The following is an 18,910-nucleotide window of genomic DNA, read 5'->3' on the forward strand; positions in this document are numbered from 1 at the left end:
ATATATTAAGCTGACAAAATTTTATACAACCCTCTTCTGCCCTTATGAATGACCTAGTTTCCTATCTCCATTGAGAATACACACAACTCTGACTCCCTCCAGCACACCTGAGATTATTTTTTCTAAAATATCATGGCAACATTATTAATTTTGCAATCTCTGAAGGATCTCCTTGTCAGGTGCTTTTCACTTGCAAGTGAGGTATTTCTTTTCCCTGACCTTGGTTGCAAGACCTGCAAATTCTGTTCAAACCTAGGTATGAAAGTTCAACTCTCCCCCCACCATAGAAAAAGGTTTGGTACTTAACACTAGAACACCCAAACTAGAATACAGCTGTTTTCAAGGAAGCTTATGTAAAAACATAATGTCTCTAGTTATCAGGACTAGCAAAGCTGGTAAAATAAAAATATTTTTTTATTTATCTGACAGAATCATATGAAAGCATGCATTTTATAATATGCTACACTGTGCAAAATTGTATTTTGAAACCTATAGCAGCATCTTAGCACCAAGGAAGTACAGTCAGGACAGCACCAAACAGCCATATAATTTGCTTTTGACTAATGATATTTTAATTTTTCCCCTACCACCTTGTGGTCTTCCACTTTCTTAAACACTTAGAAAAACTGACTGGAAAACTTGTTGAAATGGCCTGAAAAGAAGATTTTTGACCCATTGCACAAGGATGAAACCACATTTTGCAACTGCACTGTTTTGGTTTGGGTTTTGTTGTTTGTTTTTTTTTTTTAATTGCAGAATATTTTTCTCCTGACCAAAAATACCTTTGTTTTCTGTCAGCCTACAGTAAAGACAACCCTAACATTTCCATGGGTTAATGTGTTGAAAAGTGACACAAACTGATGATCACATTTTTCAAAAGCGATTCTTGCAGAGAAAAGTATTTGCAGGAACTGAGTACTCCAAACCAGGCTAAAGCCACTTCATATTCATCAAAAGCATCAGACAAAAAAGAGACCAATATAGAGACAAAATGTACTGATCAAACATAGTAGGCAGGAGAGTACAGATTATTACAAGTATTCATCCACAGGGAAAATGCCAGTTCCCTGATAAATAGAATGACTATCACTACATTCCAGCAGCACTTCAAATAAGTGCACTCAACTGCACATTCCTAAATCTAATATGGGGAATAAAACACATTATAATTGCAAAAGGTTTACTGGGATTTTGCACTATATAGCAGTAGTTCAACAAAAGAAGCTTAGGAAATCAATTCCACTTCCAATAACACAGTCTCTACCATATGCGTGCTGATAAAACTTGCAGAGAAACTTCAGAGTTCTCCAATTATACACAGAATGTTAACAGATTTTGACCTGTATATCTCCATTCCTCAATTAAGCAGAACAGATATATTTATTTTTCAGGGAAGACATTGCAAAATTAAAGATAACCAAATAAATATACCGCAAGGAATATCCAGACACTGGTATTAGAATAAGCTTTTTGTGCAAGAAGTACAAGCGGGGACTAAACACTGACCAAGAAGAAACAAGAACAGCGACACACATTGTCCATCAAATGATCTTCTCTGTCTTGAAATGTGTATCAGGCAGAATGACCTCAGTGAAGAAAAAGGGTATATGATTGTGTCATTGCAGGCTGGAGGAGTGATTTAAAGCAAATTAGGCAGTCTTATTTTCAGGAGTTTTTAATCAATGATTCTTAGTTCAATTGTCAACTCTACAACACTAATAAAAAGTATTCTTTTAACAAAATGTTTTCAAATTAATATCCACTATCAGTTGTTAAAATCTGAAAAACAGAACATGATAATGGTAAGGTGCAGGACATTTACCGTACCTCAGCTCCACCCATCCATTTTGGTTCATCAGGAAATTCAGCACATAGGATGTCTTCTGACTGGTTAGTTCCTAATATGTGATAATACAGCTTTTGATGCAGATTAGTGGAGGTCTCAGTGCCTAGGGAAATGCAGATATTTAAACCAGTAAGTTCTCAAAGAAATGCAACAATCTCATGAAACCCTTAGAAACTTGTGTATCCCTTTGTATATGAAAGAGAAATTCAGAAGAGAGAACTAGGAATGGCTCCAAGCTACAACCATTCCCCTCCAAACAAACACTGTCCCACTAAACAAGATAAAACTTCATGCTGGAAACCTGTTTCAAAAGTAACCCTTTCATTTTATTGTTGATAATAAATCTTCACATTTGAAGAAGGTATCATTTCAAGCTTTGCTTTCTAGAAATAAAAGCAAGTGAAGCGAAGAAAACCAAGAATTCCTGCCACTCTCTAATGACATTTTCATTTCCATTTCACCCAGTGCAATTAAGGGGAGATTTACTGCTAATTACATTCCTAGAAACCTTCATACTTCCATTTGCTGAAAATATAAAAGTGATGCATTTTAAAGCACTGTATGAGGTGCCACTCGATTTAATTTTTTAAAAAATTTCATTCTTGCAACATTTCCCAACACTTCAGCTTTTGAACTACAAACAGGAGGTAAAAAAAACCTCAACAAAACAAGGTTGGTATCTATCTTGACAGTCTGGCAAAATTCTAGCCTTCAATAGCAAATACAGAGGCAAAATTCAGGCTCTCTCCAGTTTAATAAAGAGCACAACCCCAGAAGAAACTTTTCAGTAGCTCTGCCTTATAATAAAAGCTGCTAAATTCCTTCCCCACTGATGCTCCTCCGCAATTTATTCCACTTTGTGTGGTGCTCCTTGAATTTTGCTAGCATAAACATTTTGTTTTGCTTTGCTGTGAACCACACATGAATTAATCTGGTTGGACAACAAAAACCTTATGCCTCACATTGCTATTCATCAGGTCAATCTCCCCAAGCAGTTTATCTATGCCCACACAAACGCATTAGGGGAAAGATCTAAGTAAGCTTCCACCAGACATCAAATTCTAGTCAACACCACCAACAATATGGAACCTAAGTAAATCATCCCAGAGAAAAAGAAAGGGAGCAGCAAACTTTGAGAAAAAGAGGGCCAGGCAGACAACAAATGGCTTTGGTGATACAAGACATAATTTGATCTCCAATTGCACAACCAATACAGCCACTTATTTCAATATAGATTTGTAGAGCTAATTGTTGCACCAATTCACTGCAAAAGTGATTTTGCTTCCACATAGCATGCAGTTAGAATAGTTATACCTACCATCACTTTTCCCATCTTGTTTCGGGTAGCAGTTATAGAACATGCCTTTTCCATCATGGGTCCATGCCATGCAACTGAATTTAACTCTCTCCAGGGTATCTGGGAGATCCTCAGGACCTTCTACTTTCATAAACTTGATAGTAATCCAATCAGAGCCACTAGAACTCAGGCCATATGCAAAGTATTCACCGTCTTCACTGAATGCATAACCTAGGAAATCAGAAACAAACAAAATGAAGAGAGATTAAATTGGGATACTAGTTAAAGAAACTGTTCACCAAACACTAAAAGAAGGTTTATTTTCTAAAACCACTGCAAGACACTACATCTGCTATCACTTAGGAGTCACACCACTTTTCCAGTCTCTGTGGACTTCTCAATTAATTCACAGATCCAAGTTTAGGCACAGATACTCAGTAAGTGCATCCATATTCAGTAACACAACTTATGCCAAACCAATTATGGTTTGAATCATATTTCTTCTACTGCCTGCCCTGAGTTTGGCAGGAAGAGCTAAAAAATGAAAATAGGTAGAGAACTTGAGTGAAATTTTAAGAGAGAAACAGTACCAAAGAAGCTAACAAAGATGCAAGCTGTGTATCTGAAATAGTGTAATTACCACTTAAAAAATGGAGTCACTGAAAACTAGATCCTTTAAAACCCTGAAAACTGAAGTAACTGGGAAACTTTGCCACTAGCATGCAAATGGTTAATTACCAGTATTCTCAGCTAAGACCTGTGATATACATTTCACTTTATCCAAACAGTGATAAGACAATAAGACAATAAAGAGCTTCCTTTTTAGTTGATGAAGATCAAATTCATGCTTGCAAATCAAGTCAAGCAAAGAGACTGAATTACCACAGGCCTGTACAGACCTGAAAGTATCTACCAAAAAACAACCTCAGAAAAAATTGCATTTTACAGACATGACAGTTTTGAGAGGCACCACTGTGCCACACCAATATATTCTCTCTTGTAAGAATGTAAGAGTGGCAATTCTGATTCAGAACACAATTCCATCTAGTTGTCCTCAGGAGTAACCACAATGTGATACCCACTCAAGTAAGAAAACCACATAATCATGGAATGGTTTGGTTGGAAGGGATCTTAAAAATCATCTAGTTCCTACCCTCCTGCTGTAGACAGGGACACCTTCCACAAGACAAAGGTTGCTCAAAGCTCTGTCTAACCTGGCCTTGAACACTTTCAGTTATGGGACATCCACAACTTCTCTGGGCAACCTGTTCCAGTGCCTCACCAGCTTCACAGTAAAGATTTTTTTCATAATATCTCATCTAAACCTATTCTCTTTCAGTTTAAAACCATCCTCCCTCATCCTATCACTACATGCCCTTGTTAAAAGTCCCTCTCCAGCTTTCTTGTAGGCCTCCTTGAAGTACAGGAAAGCTGCTATAGGGTCATCCCACAGCTTTCTCTTTTCCAGGCTGAATAATCTCAACTCTTTCAGCCCTTCATCATAGGTGAGGTGTTTCAGCCCTCTAATCGTCTCATGGCCCTCTTCTGGACTCCCTCCAACAGGTCCATGTCTTTCCTAGAATGGGGCCTAGATTTAGACACAGTACTCCACGCAGAGTCTCACAGGAGCCCATTGGAAGGGCAGACTCCTGTCCCTTGCCCTGCTGGCCACGTTGCTTTGGATGCAGCCCAGGATTAAATTGCTTTCTGGGCTGCAAGCTCACATTGCTTGCTCAAGTCCAGCCTCTCCTCCACCAGGACGCCCAAGTCCTTGTTAGCAAGGATGCTCTCAATCTCTTCATTCCCCAGCCTGTGCTGATACTGTGCAATGCAAGCACAAGAACAAAATGCAGGAATAAATACAAGAACAATGCAAACACATGTAATATTTCTCTCAAATATTCTTATTGCCTCCAACCATATTTAGTTTAGCAGGCTCCTTTTCCATACAGTTGTTGGCTAATACTCCTGAATGTTTCCCTTCTCCTTGATTACGTCCAGCTTGCTTTTTTCCACCACCACCATCCACTGTTAAGGGGTTCTACAGATCTACTTCTTGCAGCACAAACCACCCCCTTCTTCTGTTTGCTTGGGACCTGACTCCCACTGCCTTAATTTGATATTCCCTCATTCTTGTAATAGAAAAATGACTAATCAATCCTAATTCTTTCTCTCCATCCTATTGCATGCCACAAATAATTCTGCAGACCTCTAATATCCTTGCTAAATTGTCCCTTTTCCAAGCTGATTAATCCAGGCACACTCAGTTATTCCTCTGATTGCTCCTATTGTCCTCCTTCAACCTGTATTTCAGAGCCCCTATTGAGCTGAGGAGACTGGGACTTGATTTAGTGTTCAATGGTCCTGGATTGCTAATGTAATGGTGTCTCCTTGTTTTGTTCTCTGTTTTGTAGAATCACAGAATCATGAAGGTTGGAAAAGACCTCCAAGAATTCAACCTTTGACCGATCACCACCTTGTCAACTAAATCTCAGCACTAAGTGCCACACTGAGTTTTTCTCGAATGCTTCCAGAGAGAAATTTCTTCCTGATAATAAATTGGTATTATATGTACTTGTTTGGCTTCTACCAATAACGAAGTTGACATTTCATGGAATTATGTGTTACACTCCAAGCATTGTTCCCAAGAGGTCATCATGAGCTCAAGAGCACACTCCATCCATTCCTCCATAAATGAGATTAGGATTGTTTGTCCCCTGTGCATCACTTAATTTATCTGCACAAAGACTTTTGTCTGTTAATTTACTGCCCACTTAAATTATTATTAAGGTCTTCCTGCAACTCTTCAGTCATTCTTCAACCAGGAGTAACTTTGTACTGTCACCAAACTCTGCTACCTCACTGCTCACTCCTTTTTCTAGTATGTTCAGCATATGAACACTGCAAATCCCAGCAGAGTTCCTGACAGGGCTTTACTTGACAGCCCATCAGTTCTTCCTTTCCCTGCCCTTAAATCAATTATTAATCAACACCAGGAGTTTTCCCTCTTGTTACACAGCTGTTGATTTTTTAAGTGCATTTGGAAGAAAACTATGCCGTAAGACTTCTAGAAATACTAGAAGAATCTCTAGAAAATTCTAGAGATTATATGAATGCAATATACACAGATTAAGGCAGGACTTCACCATAAAAAAGCCATATTGATTCTTTTCAGCTAGGTCACTTTTAGAGAAACATTCACTAATTCCGATGGCTGTTTTTATTAACTGTCCTTGAACAGACTTGGAAGACTTTTAGGTCCAAGAGTCTGCTTCTAAAAATGAGCAAGTAGGGAGTGTGAAAATTGACAGCTAAGAGAAGCTACAGCCCTAGTGAACACAAACAGTTTTGTGATCATAGAAGTTAATGCTATGCTCCTTCACAGTCTCTTACTTTAACTTGTTGGCTTTAACAAAGCTGCAAAATACAATTTTAAGAGAACTAATCAATATAAAAACAAACTTTTTTTCCTTGCTATGGACAGCCTCAAGAGCTGCTCATATTTCACTGGAAACCTGTTACAAAGTTGTGAAAAAAAGCATTGGGAAACCGAACCAAATTAATTGTCGATACAATGTAGGTTTAGAAATGCTCTTCTGAAACACCCTATAAAACCACATAGGGCTATTGTAATCACTTAGATTAAGTTTTCAGCTTCTGCTGAAGACTGAGACTTACTCAGCAGGAACTGCTGTCTCACTAACCTCGTAAGGCCACAGTGCCATCATCAGAAAGCTTATTTGGATCAAGAAAAACTTTGGCATCGGCATCCAAGGAATCTTGTACATATAAAACTCGCTGATTCTGGAGCCCAGTATTGTAGAAGTGAAAATACCTAAAAAGAACACAAGACGGAAAAATTAAGTAGGAAGAACTCTGATTTTCAGATAGGCAAGCACAAAAAAACTTGTATGTAATTGTCATGAAGTGAATAAAAGACAGATGAACAGGCTAGTGAAACACAAATTTCACAGCAGAGTAGGACTCATGGCTAGGATGGATCCAAAATATCCTTTAAAAATAAAAGTTGCGTGTGCCACAGTGCCTTTCAAAGAATTCTAAGTATACCATAAACTCCACATAACTGTCTATGTTAAACAACTCTGGCAGCTGCAGCGTTTCTCTGTTACAAGCACTGGCACAGGTTCCTATCCCTTATGTTCTCAGCTTTGTCATTTATACAGCTGCTTTCAATCCATGCTAGGTGACAGACTTATGTTCAAATCAAATAGAACCAAAACTGTTTCAATGTCCTTACAAATGTGTGTTTGAAAAAGTGGTAGGAACAGACAATTATAGAGCTGTCTTTAGTGAGTAATACTCTTCACATCCCAAGACACCATAGAGCTCAGAGAAATCAACACCCATTTTCATAGTACTTTACTATATAAACACATGATTTGAAAAACCAGGCAGCAGCTTTGCCTGAGGGAACAGGGGAATTTAGAGAGCAACATTCAAATCTAAATATAAGTTCCTATATTCCCTAAGACTGACAAGCACTTGGGCACAAACATGGGAACTTGGTAAAGCCAGAAGGGGAAAATATACTCACAAGGGCTTGGTTAACAGTATCAGCTAGTAATACGTTCAAGTAATAACAGTAATGTTGAGCAAGTGCAAAACTGAAAGATTAAAAGAAATAGAAGAAAAATAAACGTAATTTTCTATTTGATCAGCCATTTTCTTGCCAATTTCATTTCTGCAATGCTAGGCAACAAGCTGGGAAGCAAAGGTCAAGCAATGAGACAGACACAGCACCTCCCTGGGCACCCTTCCTTTCTGTAGACTCTACAGAATAAGTCCTCAGACACTGTCCTTCAGAAGCTATTCTTCATCAGAAAACCAGAGTAGTTAAATTTAAAGATTTCTAAGTGTCATAAGAAGTTCAGAAAATTCTTCAAATAGAATAGTTCCTTACACCTTACTGACTGTTCTTTAACTTGGTAGAGGCCTCTTGATCACCTCAAACACCACAACATAGGGCTTTTCTATTATATTTGTATTATATTTGAACTGCTCTGATTTAAATTGAGCACATGCCAAGAAATAGAGTATCACTCAGAAAGACTAAAAAGACATCTATTAAAGTCGAAGTAAAGTGTCATGAATTACAAGCACATCAAGCTCCTGGCACAAGTGTTCTTCCTGGAGGACAGTCAGCTGCATTAAATTAAGAATTTGTATCTGTTAGCAGAGACTGTATTTATCACTGCCAGCCCTTCTGCAAAATTAAGCCTTAATAGCACTGAAGGTAACAACACCCAGACATGTTTGCACTGCACAGGGAGAATGGGTCAGAGAATCCAGAGCAGCCACTGACCAGACCTGGTCACCTACTACATCTGCATGAGCATCACATACTAACCAACAAGCTTTGCCTGACTCACTCAATAAGGCATACTTCCCCAGATGCAGCACTGTCCTAAACAGCTCCACTGCTTCTGGGCTTAAACCTCACACTTCTATACACTGACATGCTGTGCCACATCCTTGACAATTAAAATTCACATTAAATCCACCAACAGCTTGGGTTCACTCCCCACCATGTATCTTCAACAACCCCCACGCAGTACAGAATTTCCCTCCCTTAGTAGTATCAGTGCCTTCCTCATGGCACACATCACTAAAACAAATCCCTCTCAATATCTGTGTAGAAATCTTAAGGCAGCAAGACATCCTCTTTCTCATTATCTGTGAATTATGGTGAACACATATATGACATACCTGGTTGCCCACCCAACAAGGATAAAACAAATTGAAAATATTGAAAAATATTATCTGCATTTCCCATGATTAAGAGTGGCTGGTTGTTTGCACTACCCCTTTTTCAACTGCTAGAACAATCTTTAGATGTAGTAAAATCCCTTTACTCCCTTTCTCTAGAAGCTTGATAATGATTCTAAAAGAAGTCACATTAAATTCAGTAGCAGCTGCAGTCTCCAGATCTTGGGTAAGACACAGAAACGCCATTTCTTCACTTAGCCACAGAATTGAAACAGGGATACGAGCAGGTTAGGCACTGGAATATAGCAGGATTTCTTTGTTTCTAAGAAAACAGATCTTTTTCCATCAGCTGCTTTAAGTCCTCCAAATGATTTTTCCCATATACCCTGCAGCTACAGGAACCGTTTTCCACAAGGCAATTCCTACTGCTTTTCACTGGCTATGACTAAACAAAAAAAGCCCACCAGCTGCTCAAAGAATGACCAATGTAAGAGCAGGGGTTCTAGCAAGTATGTGGAACAGAACACACATGATGGGCTTATGCTGTTTTCAGATAACATGCCTTTAACTATACTGACAGTGACCAAGCCCTTCTGAAAGGAACTCCTCGAAGCTTTACTTTTACAATAATTATTCTACAAAATCATCTGAGTTCTGATAAACTCTCTAATTCTTCTTATAAAAGAAAAGACAATAAAAGAAGATAATATGACTGGGAACTGGAGAGAGTGAAGCACCTTGTGCTCTGCATCATGCAACCACACATGTTAACATTGGCTTAGTTTCTTTACTTTGCAACTGTAAAAAAATATATACAAATATAATTTGTTTTCCTAATTAATAGTTGCTTCTGACTTGCTTCACATTCTGACTTGCTTGACAACATCACCACCTCCAAAGACATTCCTCACATACCTTTTTCCTTTCTTGAAGTGGCAGCTGTACTTAGGATAATCATAGAGTTCAGTCATTCGTTCCTTGAACAGCCCTCTAACAGGACACTGCTCAAGAAAGGGCACTGTGAGCTTGTTCTGAGCCTCCACAAAGGCCTGAAAGAAAACAATAAAAAAAATATAAACTCAGCCTATTTTCTACAGAAAACATTTTCAGAAGCAATGCATCACAGACATCTTTCCCCCATATAGATTATGCAGTGTCACACATGAAGAATCCTACATGCTTATTTGCATTATGCCACAATTCTTTAATAGGACTCAATTTATATCTTGAATAATGACTCTCCAGGGCATACACTGGGGTAACCAGCCAAGAGACAAGACAGTCCTGCCTTTCCCCTTAAAAAAACCCCAAAACAAAACCGCAACAACCAAAGAAACCCTAAACAAACAAAAACCCAAACAAACACACAAAAAATCTCCAAAAACTAAGGCAACAACCTCCAAAAGCACACCATGCTTTTATAAACTCTCATATTTGCCTAAATGACAAATATTGCCCACAGACTGCACTATTATTTCAGGAGCTGGGAAGAGCTTTAAGATGACACAAAATGTCATGTGCATTATCTGTTCATATTATTAACATAACACACAGAATTAGTCCCAGCCAGTATTTCATGATAAGCCCAAAGTACTGTTCACAGATCAGTTCTTAGGGAAAAAAATACTAATCTCTGAAAACTTTGGGAAGTCTGCTTCTTTAACACTCCAGTTCCCATCACAAACACTTACAGACAGTGATCAGAACCATTACCACTCCAGCTCTTTGTTGCATGCATGGAAAACCTGGTGCTCTGTTGGTATTTCATCATCCCTACTTATAGCATGGTACATTAACCTAAAAATAATACCTAAGCATCTTGAGGTGAATCACAGCTGGCAACAAACAGAAGGGCAGGCTTTTCTGTCTCTACCATGAAGGCTTTTCTGTCTCTAACATGAAGCAGATAGGAATAGGACACCGTGTGTGGCTGTAACTCACAGCCAAATGTCGCAGTGGCAGCTGCAGTGTCACCCTCGACCTCCAGCTTCTCACCTCCAGCACAAATCCCATCCAGTCATCCCTTGCTTACACAGGGCTCTTCTCCAGGAAAGGGTTTGAAAGAGCCTATTGTTTCTACCTGTCCTAAATCTGTTACAGGGCAACCAGATCAATGCATTGTAACATCTGAGTTACACCTTCATTGCAGGGCATGACCCACCGGAACAGCAGGGCTACAATCCACATTGCACAACTTGTGCTCCATAGATCTTCAGAAAAGCCAGTGGCTGTACAGGCAGAGTACCTGGCACACACTTACCAGCTGCTATCAGTGTTTAATTGAGTATTAATTCTTTAGGTGAAGAATTAATATGTGCACAGCACATCCCAGTGGTAAACCATGCAGCCTCCACACTGTACCGCTATAACCGTCCCCCCATCAGATGGTGAAAGAATTTCATCAAACCCACCCAAGAATTATGTGTATCTGAATTGGTTTCTCTAAATGGAAGCATATGAATGTCAAAGACCACATACACAAAAATATGGACTATACAAATAAACTAACTTCTCCCAGTCCTGTGACATCTCCCAGTCCTGCGGCTTATAAAAACATGTGTAAGACCATCCAGTGTACTGGACAGCCAAAAGCACCTTCCAGTTATATGCAGGGAACAGAAACTGGCACACATCTTTATCTCATCCATCAATAACACGACCAAAATGGCAACATTGCTGCAAGAGTATACTGGAACTGTGTGTTACCCACTTTTAATTGCATAAACACATCTTACCACATCTGCTTTCATTAGTGATATTCAGAGAAACACAGACTTTTCCTTACAAGTATTTGTTGCCCAAGAGTATGCTTACAGACTAATTATTACACTCACAACTGTATCACTCATAATTTTGCATCACTCATAATTTTGCTTTTACAGGAACTTAATATCTTTTTCTCATTTCCAATTAGTATGCATCAAAGATTCCAAGATTATTTGTAAATGGAATGCCACAGCTTTATGGAAAAGGAGCAAGGAATTACAGATTTTTCAAAGAGTTTTGTGGAGAAGAATACAGTCCAGTTTCTGATTCCACACTTTTGAGCATGAAGTTGCACTCATGTTTAAAAAGCAATACATAACTGAAATATTGCTCTAGATAAAGTACAAGAACATATGTCAGCAGAAACTTTCACAGTAAACAATTCCACCCACCATGCTGAGCTAAACAGATGCCACACAAGCTACAGGTCTAACAGTAACTGTATGCCTTCATGAACCTAGAGAGATTTTTATTGTACCTGTAGGTATCTGCATCTGACAATGTCACAAGCCTTAAACCAGGGCAGACTTTGCTAGCAGCAGAATGTACAGAATAAGGGTCCAAGTAAAGCAACTTCTTATGGCTGCTTTGGAAGATAAGGTAATTTGAAAAGCAAAACATATTTTAAAGCATTGTACGACCAGTAGACATGGTCTACTTGAGGCTGAAGTGTCTGGCCATTAAGTAGGCCAACTGTCATTCTGAAATAATAGTCAAACTAAATTTCATCTAAGAAACACATGCCACAAGTTCTTTTTAACCATGCTTTTCTACAACCTATCACCTTTCTACATTCTACTAAGCTACTCTATCAACATAATTATTCCACTGACAGTATACACTTTCCACGAAAAAGCCTCAGAATAGAAACTGTTTTAACATGACCAGTCTTTGTTATTACTCTGCAAAGCATTTACAGTTCATATATTCAGCCAACAGTAGCTCAGTGCAACTCCAACAAGAGCACACATACCTTTCCTAACTATTACAAAGAAAAATTTATTAGAGTTCTTGTGACTTCCAAGGGCAATTGGGAAATTATCAAAACGTGAACAAAACACTGGTCTATTATCAAATCCATTTAACTGTAGATTTGAGTGTTTCGGTTCTTGTCCTAATTCAAATACACACATGTTCAGAACAGTACAACCCAACCCCACATGATCCCTGTTTTTTCATCACTTGTCCATCCCTCATGTCTGGAACAAGCTCAGCATTACTGCCTACACTGTCAGTGAGTTAAGGTACTGTACATGACTAAAATAGCAGCAAAAGGCTTTGCTGTAGTCTAAAAATGACCTTATTTCCCATAAAGTGTTAAAACAAACCAAGAAGTTGAATGTCCAACTAAGCCAAAGCCAATACAACAGGGAAAAGTGTGGTGTTGCAGTTGTGGCTTAGGTCACCACCAGAAGTGTTTAACCAGTGTAGCACATTTCAGCTATGCCACGGATGTTTCCTCAATCTGTCTTAGAAGTCAACGGCCAAACTGCAGCAGGCCATGAACTCACATTGGGCCCTTCCTTTCCCCAAAGTGAGATAGAAACTTCCCCACCTGACCAGGGATTCATTTTTGTTACATTATATACCTTACATATCTGGAGTAGGGAGTTTGGTTACCTTACATATCTGGAGGAGTTGGTTTGTGTGCTTGGTTGCCCTCGACTGGTCCAACCAAGCACACAAAGGGAAAAAAAAAGTTAACGTTTCTCTTCAGTATGACAACACCACCTCAAACACTCGAACTCGCTAAGAAAAATGGGGGCAAGATAAGCATGGGTTTAGCTTTAAAAATTCTGTGATCTAAGTTATACCAAGTATTCCAGACTTTCACAGAACCAGACTTTCATAGAATGGTTTGGGTAGGAAAGGACCTTGAAGATCATTTAGTTCAATTTCCATTCAATGCAAATGCTGAGACATTTGCCAGTAAACCAGGTTGCTTAAAGCCCCATTCAACCTTTCCCCCACTAAAACACAGGCATTGCTGTTGGTGCCATGAAATACAACATGAACTACACCTTCGCTCACTATGTAAGTCTTCAAAAGCAGAGTACCAGTGCATCTGGTCTATAAAAGAGAAGCATGTGAAAGCAGCCATTCCTATGCAAAGAAGGGTTACCTTCGTCTCCTCACTATCAGGATCTTCGAGCCAGCAGTACGGATCGCTGATTTTACATCCATGGTAATCCGACACCTGAATTTATAAAAGACAGTAATCTTAAAAAAGACATGCACATAAGCAAATTCCATCCATCAAGGAATGATAATCAGCATGAGGAAGGGCATTTGGAATTTCACAGAAGCATACAGTGCTAAGGAGCAAAGAGAACCAACACATTGCTCCCAGGTGAGTTACAAGTATTACCATTCTTTGGTGATGGCACCACAGCAGCAGAGTAGTTCTCAGAAAAAAATACAGAGTACCAGAAAAATGGTGAAATGCACAGAAATTCCTTCCACAAGATAGATTAGTAAGCAAAAAGGAAACCCCACCAACCAAAACATGACCCTTAAGGTTTTCAAGCCAAATTATAAAACCCGATTACTGGATGTACCCAAGGTATGGTTCCTGGTTACACAAACGGTCTTTGGCTTAGCCCTCCCTACTACTGCTGCCCACAAATATGTGCATAATGTGTATATTATATTTATATATATATATATTTATATTATATATAAATCGTAATTTAAAAAATCAGAAGCCCACCCCCAAAACAACAAACAAAACAAATAAACCACAAAAGATTAATCCATGTGGCTGAATTTACCTGCTTCCTTCCTCCAATACATAAAAAAAGACTAGATACCTGCTACAAGGGCTTGCACAGTTCAGCCTTACAGTCAACTAGGAAAGTAAATACTTCAGGATTTTTTCCAGCTTTGGTTCATTCCGGCAAACAGTTTGGTTTAAATGTAATGTAAATCCTTCCTGGCCGGTGCACAATGCATAGTGCTTTGAGGAAGGGAAAGAAAATCGAACCCATTTTAGCCAAACTTACACTGTTATCCCTTGTGTATCCAGATATGGGGGAAACACAGGGAGATGAGACTATGTTACAGATGTGCCATTCTACATAAATAGACTATTTGTTCCTCTGCTGACGCTGCTGCAGCCCGGGCGGAGGCCTGGGTTTCCCTGACACACGCACCGGTACCGAAGCCCCGGGATGCGCCGTGCGGCCGCTGCTCCCGCACCCCCGCTCCGCCGCCGCCCCGGACCGGCTCCCGGCCCCGCACACGCGAGACGTGCCCGGAGGCACCGGTGCAAGGGCCCGAATCCCGCCCTAACAAGCCCCCGGCAGCCGCCGCGGCCCGCGGGCGCGACAAACCCAAGGCTCTCTGCACGGAGCACGCCGGGCGTTCCGCGGCCGCAGCCGAACAAAGCCCCGGCAGCCGAGGCGGCCCCGCCGGCAAGGGCGAGCCGGGTGCCCCGCGCCCGGGCCCGGCGGCCGCCGCACGCCGGGTGCTGTCCCAGCCAGCGCCCTACTCACGGCGGTCTCGTCGCGGTACACCTCGGGGTACTGGAAGGCCGGCATGGCGGGCAGCGGCAGAGAGGGCCGGGAAGCAGAGGAGGCGGAGGAGGAAGAGGAGGAGGAGGAGGCGAGGCGCGGAGGCGGCCGCGGGGCTGGGGCCGTGTTTTGGGTCGTGGCGGCAGCAGCCGGCAGCAGGCGCGCAGCGCGGCACAGGCGCAGCGCCGCTGCCGCCATACGGCCGCCCCCTGCCAGCGCCGTGCGCCGCGCAGCGCCCCCTGCCGGCCCCCGCCGCGCGGGCGGCAGCGGGGCCGGGCGCCATGGCGGCGGCTGGGGAGCCGGCCCTCACCTTGCGGCCCCGCCGCCTTTGGTCTCTGCTCCCCGCTCCCGGTCACCGTGCTCCGGCAGGGTTGGGTACCCGGCTGCACCCGGGTTTCACCCTTCTTATAGTAAACCTTTGCAAAAAAATGAAATCGCAGGTTCTCATTTTTTTCCCGCTCGGGTCCCCGGCCTTGGCACGCGGTGAGGAAAGAGGCCTGGGTCTGGCTTGCAGAGCTCCCCTCTGCGCTGGCCCGAAATCAGAGCTGATTCCTAGGTGGGAATTGGGAATCCCTAGGTGGGATTCCTAGGTGGGGTTGATTCTTTAATTCTGGTTCTGTGACTCAAGCAGCTCAAAGCCAGGCCACAGAATCACAGAATCAATTAGATTGGAAAAGACTTCTGAGATCATCAACCTGTGACAGAACTTTATCTTGTCAAGTAAGTGCCATATCCAGTCTTTCCTTAAACACTTTAGGAATGGTGACTCCACCACCTCTCTAGGCATCCCATTCCAATGTCTAATCACCCCTTCTGTGAAGAACTTACTCCTGATGTCCACCTAAACCTATTTTAGTGCAGCTTAAGGCTGTGTCCTCTTGTTCTGTCACTGGTGCCTGGGAGAAGAGACCAACCCTCACCTGGATAGAGCCTCCTTTTGGGGAATCGTAGAGCGTGATAAGGTCACCCCTGAGCCTTCTCCAGCCTAAACCTGGCTTGGTCCACTCAAACCTCTAGTGCGTTTCCATTGAACATACCTCTACAAGTTTCCAGTGACTCCCCTTCACCCTAAAAGCAAAGGACAAGCTGGCCACCTGGTCCCAGTGAAGATGGCCACTCCAGAGCACCAGCCTGGCTGGCTGCTGCTTGTCACCTTCGCCCCCAGAGTCATGGTGTGTAGTCCCATGCCAGCCCCCACTCTGCCTGCGCAGCCAGTCTGGATGAAAGGGCACCCCGTAAAGGTGTTTCAAATGGATGACTTCAGGCTCATCCGTGGGTGTTTATTTTACAATCGGATTTCCTGGGTCAGAAAACCTGCAAACATTTTTCCTCCAGGGAGAGACCGGGTGTACTCCTCCTGCACAATGGAGGAGACAGGAGGTAGTTTGGCAGCATGGCTAAACTGCTTTTCTTCTAAATAAAGCTGCTGCCCTCTGCTTTTCCCAAGCTGTTCTGTCAGCCTGGGGAGGACTTCACTGCAGCTCTTCATCCAGGGTAAACTCATGTGTATGTGTGGTTAATGGCACCAGCTGGAGACACAGAGGTTTGTGTGCGGCCTTTAAAGGTCTGGTAAGCCCAAAGAGTGCTCATAGTTGTTAATAAAGTAACCACCTGGAATGAAAATGACCTAAAACATTTTGGAAATTGCGTCAAACCTTTAAAGTTACCAGCTCAGACCCGTGTCTTGATTGCCTTCTCTTAATTGAAAGAGTTACCATCTCTAATTGGACATGCTGTGTAGAGGCTGAGGGTTGTGTACATATGAAATATGCCAGTCCCGCAATGGCCACTGTTACTAAGTGACTTAACCGTGCTCATCATCTTTGCCTACATCCTAAACAACAGCTATGTGACTTCTTTTCTCTTTTCCCTTCTCTTTTGGTCATTTTTTCCTTCTTACCTTGCTTCTCTGTTAATCTTCTCCCTTTGCAAGGCAGCAGGACAGCTGCTGACTACAACTGCACCTTTTGTTCTGGAGCTCAAGAACATGCCACCAGCAAGGAAGTTGATGTCAATGCCTTGACATGCCCAATGCTGATAAAAGCTTGCTAATTGTCTGAGCAACTTGCCTAGGTAAATACTGGCAAGCCAAGGCTGTTTCTGTCTAAAGCTTCCCAGACAGAATGGTATATGCACACAAATTTGCATCAGGGTGAGAATTATTAGCTCAATACCTCTATCAAGCGTTCCGCTTGCCAGTGTGCAACACAAACAAGCTGTATGTGCACGATTTGTCTGGGAGTTTTGGGCAGCTTACTGTAAATTTATTTTGTAGACAGTAGAGGCCATGCATTTGACTCAGAGCTGCACTTTGCCGTGTGAAAATGTCTTTTTCAGTCTGAAGGTATTGTCCAGGATGAATGTATTTATGTTTATCCGGAATGCCTGACTGTTCAGCAGCTTGGGCACGGTTATCTGTCATATATCTTACTGAACAGCCCGACATCTCAATATCCTGGGCATTTCCACAAGGCCTCCAAAGATCATCTTCATGCTGTAAAAGCAGCCAGTCTGAGTTGTAGTGGAAATTTTGGGCAGCTGTGCTTCTTCCACACAGCTGGAGCTCCCTGAGCTGGCAGGAGAGGGCAGCCTGGCCACACGGGTGCTCCGCGGCTCCGCACGGCAGCGCCCGGAGTTCCTCGGGCTCCAGCGGCGCTCTCAGAGCAGAGCAGGGTAATTCCTGAATGGGCTGGCAGGCGTCCAGTAAGCACAGCAATTATCCATCACAATACCTTTCAATTCATCCCGGATACAGAATGAAGGTGGGAATATACAAAAAACCCCCAAGTACATAGCGGTCCAGGGTAAGATCTTTGGACCTGTAATTTTACAAGCAGTAATTTTCTTTCAAAGATGAGCACCAGGGACTGAAAGTGAATTTTCTCTGTTCTGTAAGTTTCTCCCTGGTGTTTTGGGGGGCGGTGGGGGGAGGAGGAAGTGAACAACAGCAGAAGGAGCAAATTTACACTGTTGGAGCTTTTCTTATCAGGAAAGCAGTTAATGCAGGTTCACATAGTGTCTAAAACACTGCACAAAACATATCTTTTTTTACTGGACACCATGCACGCCCTGTACAAATGAAAGAGAATGCAGTGTACAGTATGATAACAGAAATCCTTACAATGAAAGGTGTAGCACTCTTCTGCCTTTTTTGATGTGTTTGGCTAACACAAAATTAAAAGTTATTCACATTAGGACTGTGCAATGACTGAAAATTTGAAGGCTATTTTAATTGTTTGCATTGTAGCAGAAAATAAATTTCTACTAATATTTTATCTTTTCTTGGGCGTAACAAACACTTACAGAGTTAATCTTTGATATTTTGCTGTGTTTTGAAGAGAAAGTGCTGAGTAAGCAAAATTTTGTCTTCCCATATATAAAATAAAAAGTTTTAAAATCTCTCAGTAGTGTTTGTCATGTTATCACACTCCCATGTTAGCATGATTCTGATAATTTGCAAAACAGATACTTGTCTCTGCTGATATTAATTATAATTCTGCTGATCATCCAGCCATTAGCAAATCTCTTTCAGCTTAGTCAGCATCTCCACAATGACTCACTGCAAGTAGTATATTGACTCAGTAGGAAGTGAACTCATCATCTTGGTCAGGGAAGATCTGACAAAAAATCTAGCAGCAAATTTTGTTTTTACCTTTCCTTGTCGCCCTTTCCCCAGTCTCACTCGCATTATGACTTACCAATGACTGGAAACTTTTGTGTTATAGAATGAAGACACGTCTGTACCTTTACTCCTGTTTTCTA

The 18,910-nt window shown here is 41.6% G+C and overlaps 1 protein-coding gene across 1 annotated transcript in view; it reads right to left on the bottom strand.

Annotated features, from left to right (window-relative positions):
* PREP (prolyl endopeptidase) overlaps window positions 1–15,346 on the bottom strand; it is a gene marked incomplete at its 5' end in the record, with an annotated part of 86,320 nt that extends 70,974 nt beyond the window's left edge. The window contains 6 exons of the mRNA XM_084202452.1: window positions 1,828–1,949; window positions 3,165–3,374; window positions 6,848–6,978; window positions 9,786–9,919; window positions 13,759–13,833; window positions 15,131–15,346. Of these exons, the coding sequence (XP_084058578.1) occupies window positions 1,828–1,949; window positions 3,165–3,374; window positions 6,848–6,978; window positions 9,786–9,919; window positions 13,759–13,833; window positions 15,131–15,346 (888 nt within the window). The remainder of the gene's footprint in view (window positions 1–1,827; window positions 1,950–3,164; window positions 3,375–6,847; window positions 6,979–9,785; window positions 9,920–13,758; window positions 13,834–15,130) is intronic.
* Between the last annotated feature and the right edge of the window lie 3,564 nt (window positions 15,347–18,910).

This window comes from Fringilla coelebs (assembly GCF_963513975.1).
Source record: "Fringilla coelebs genome assembly, chromosome: 3".
Taxonomy (NCBI): Eukaryota; Metazoa; Chordata; class Aves; order Passeriformes; family Fringillidae; genus Fringilla; species Fringilla coelebs.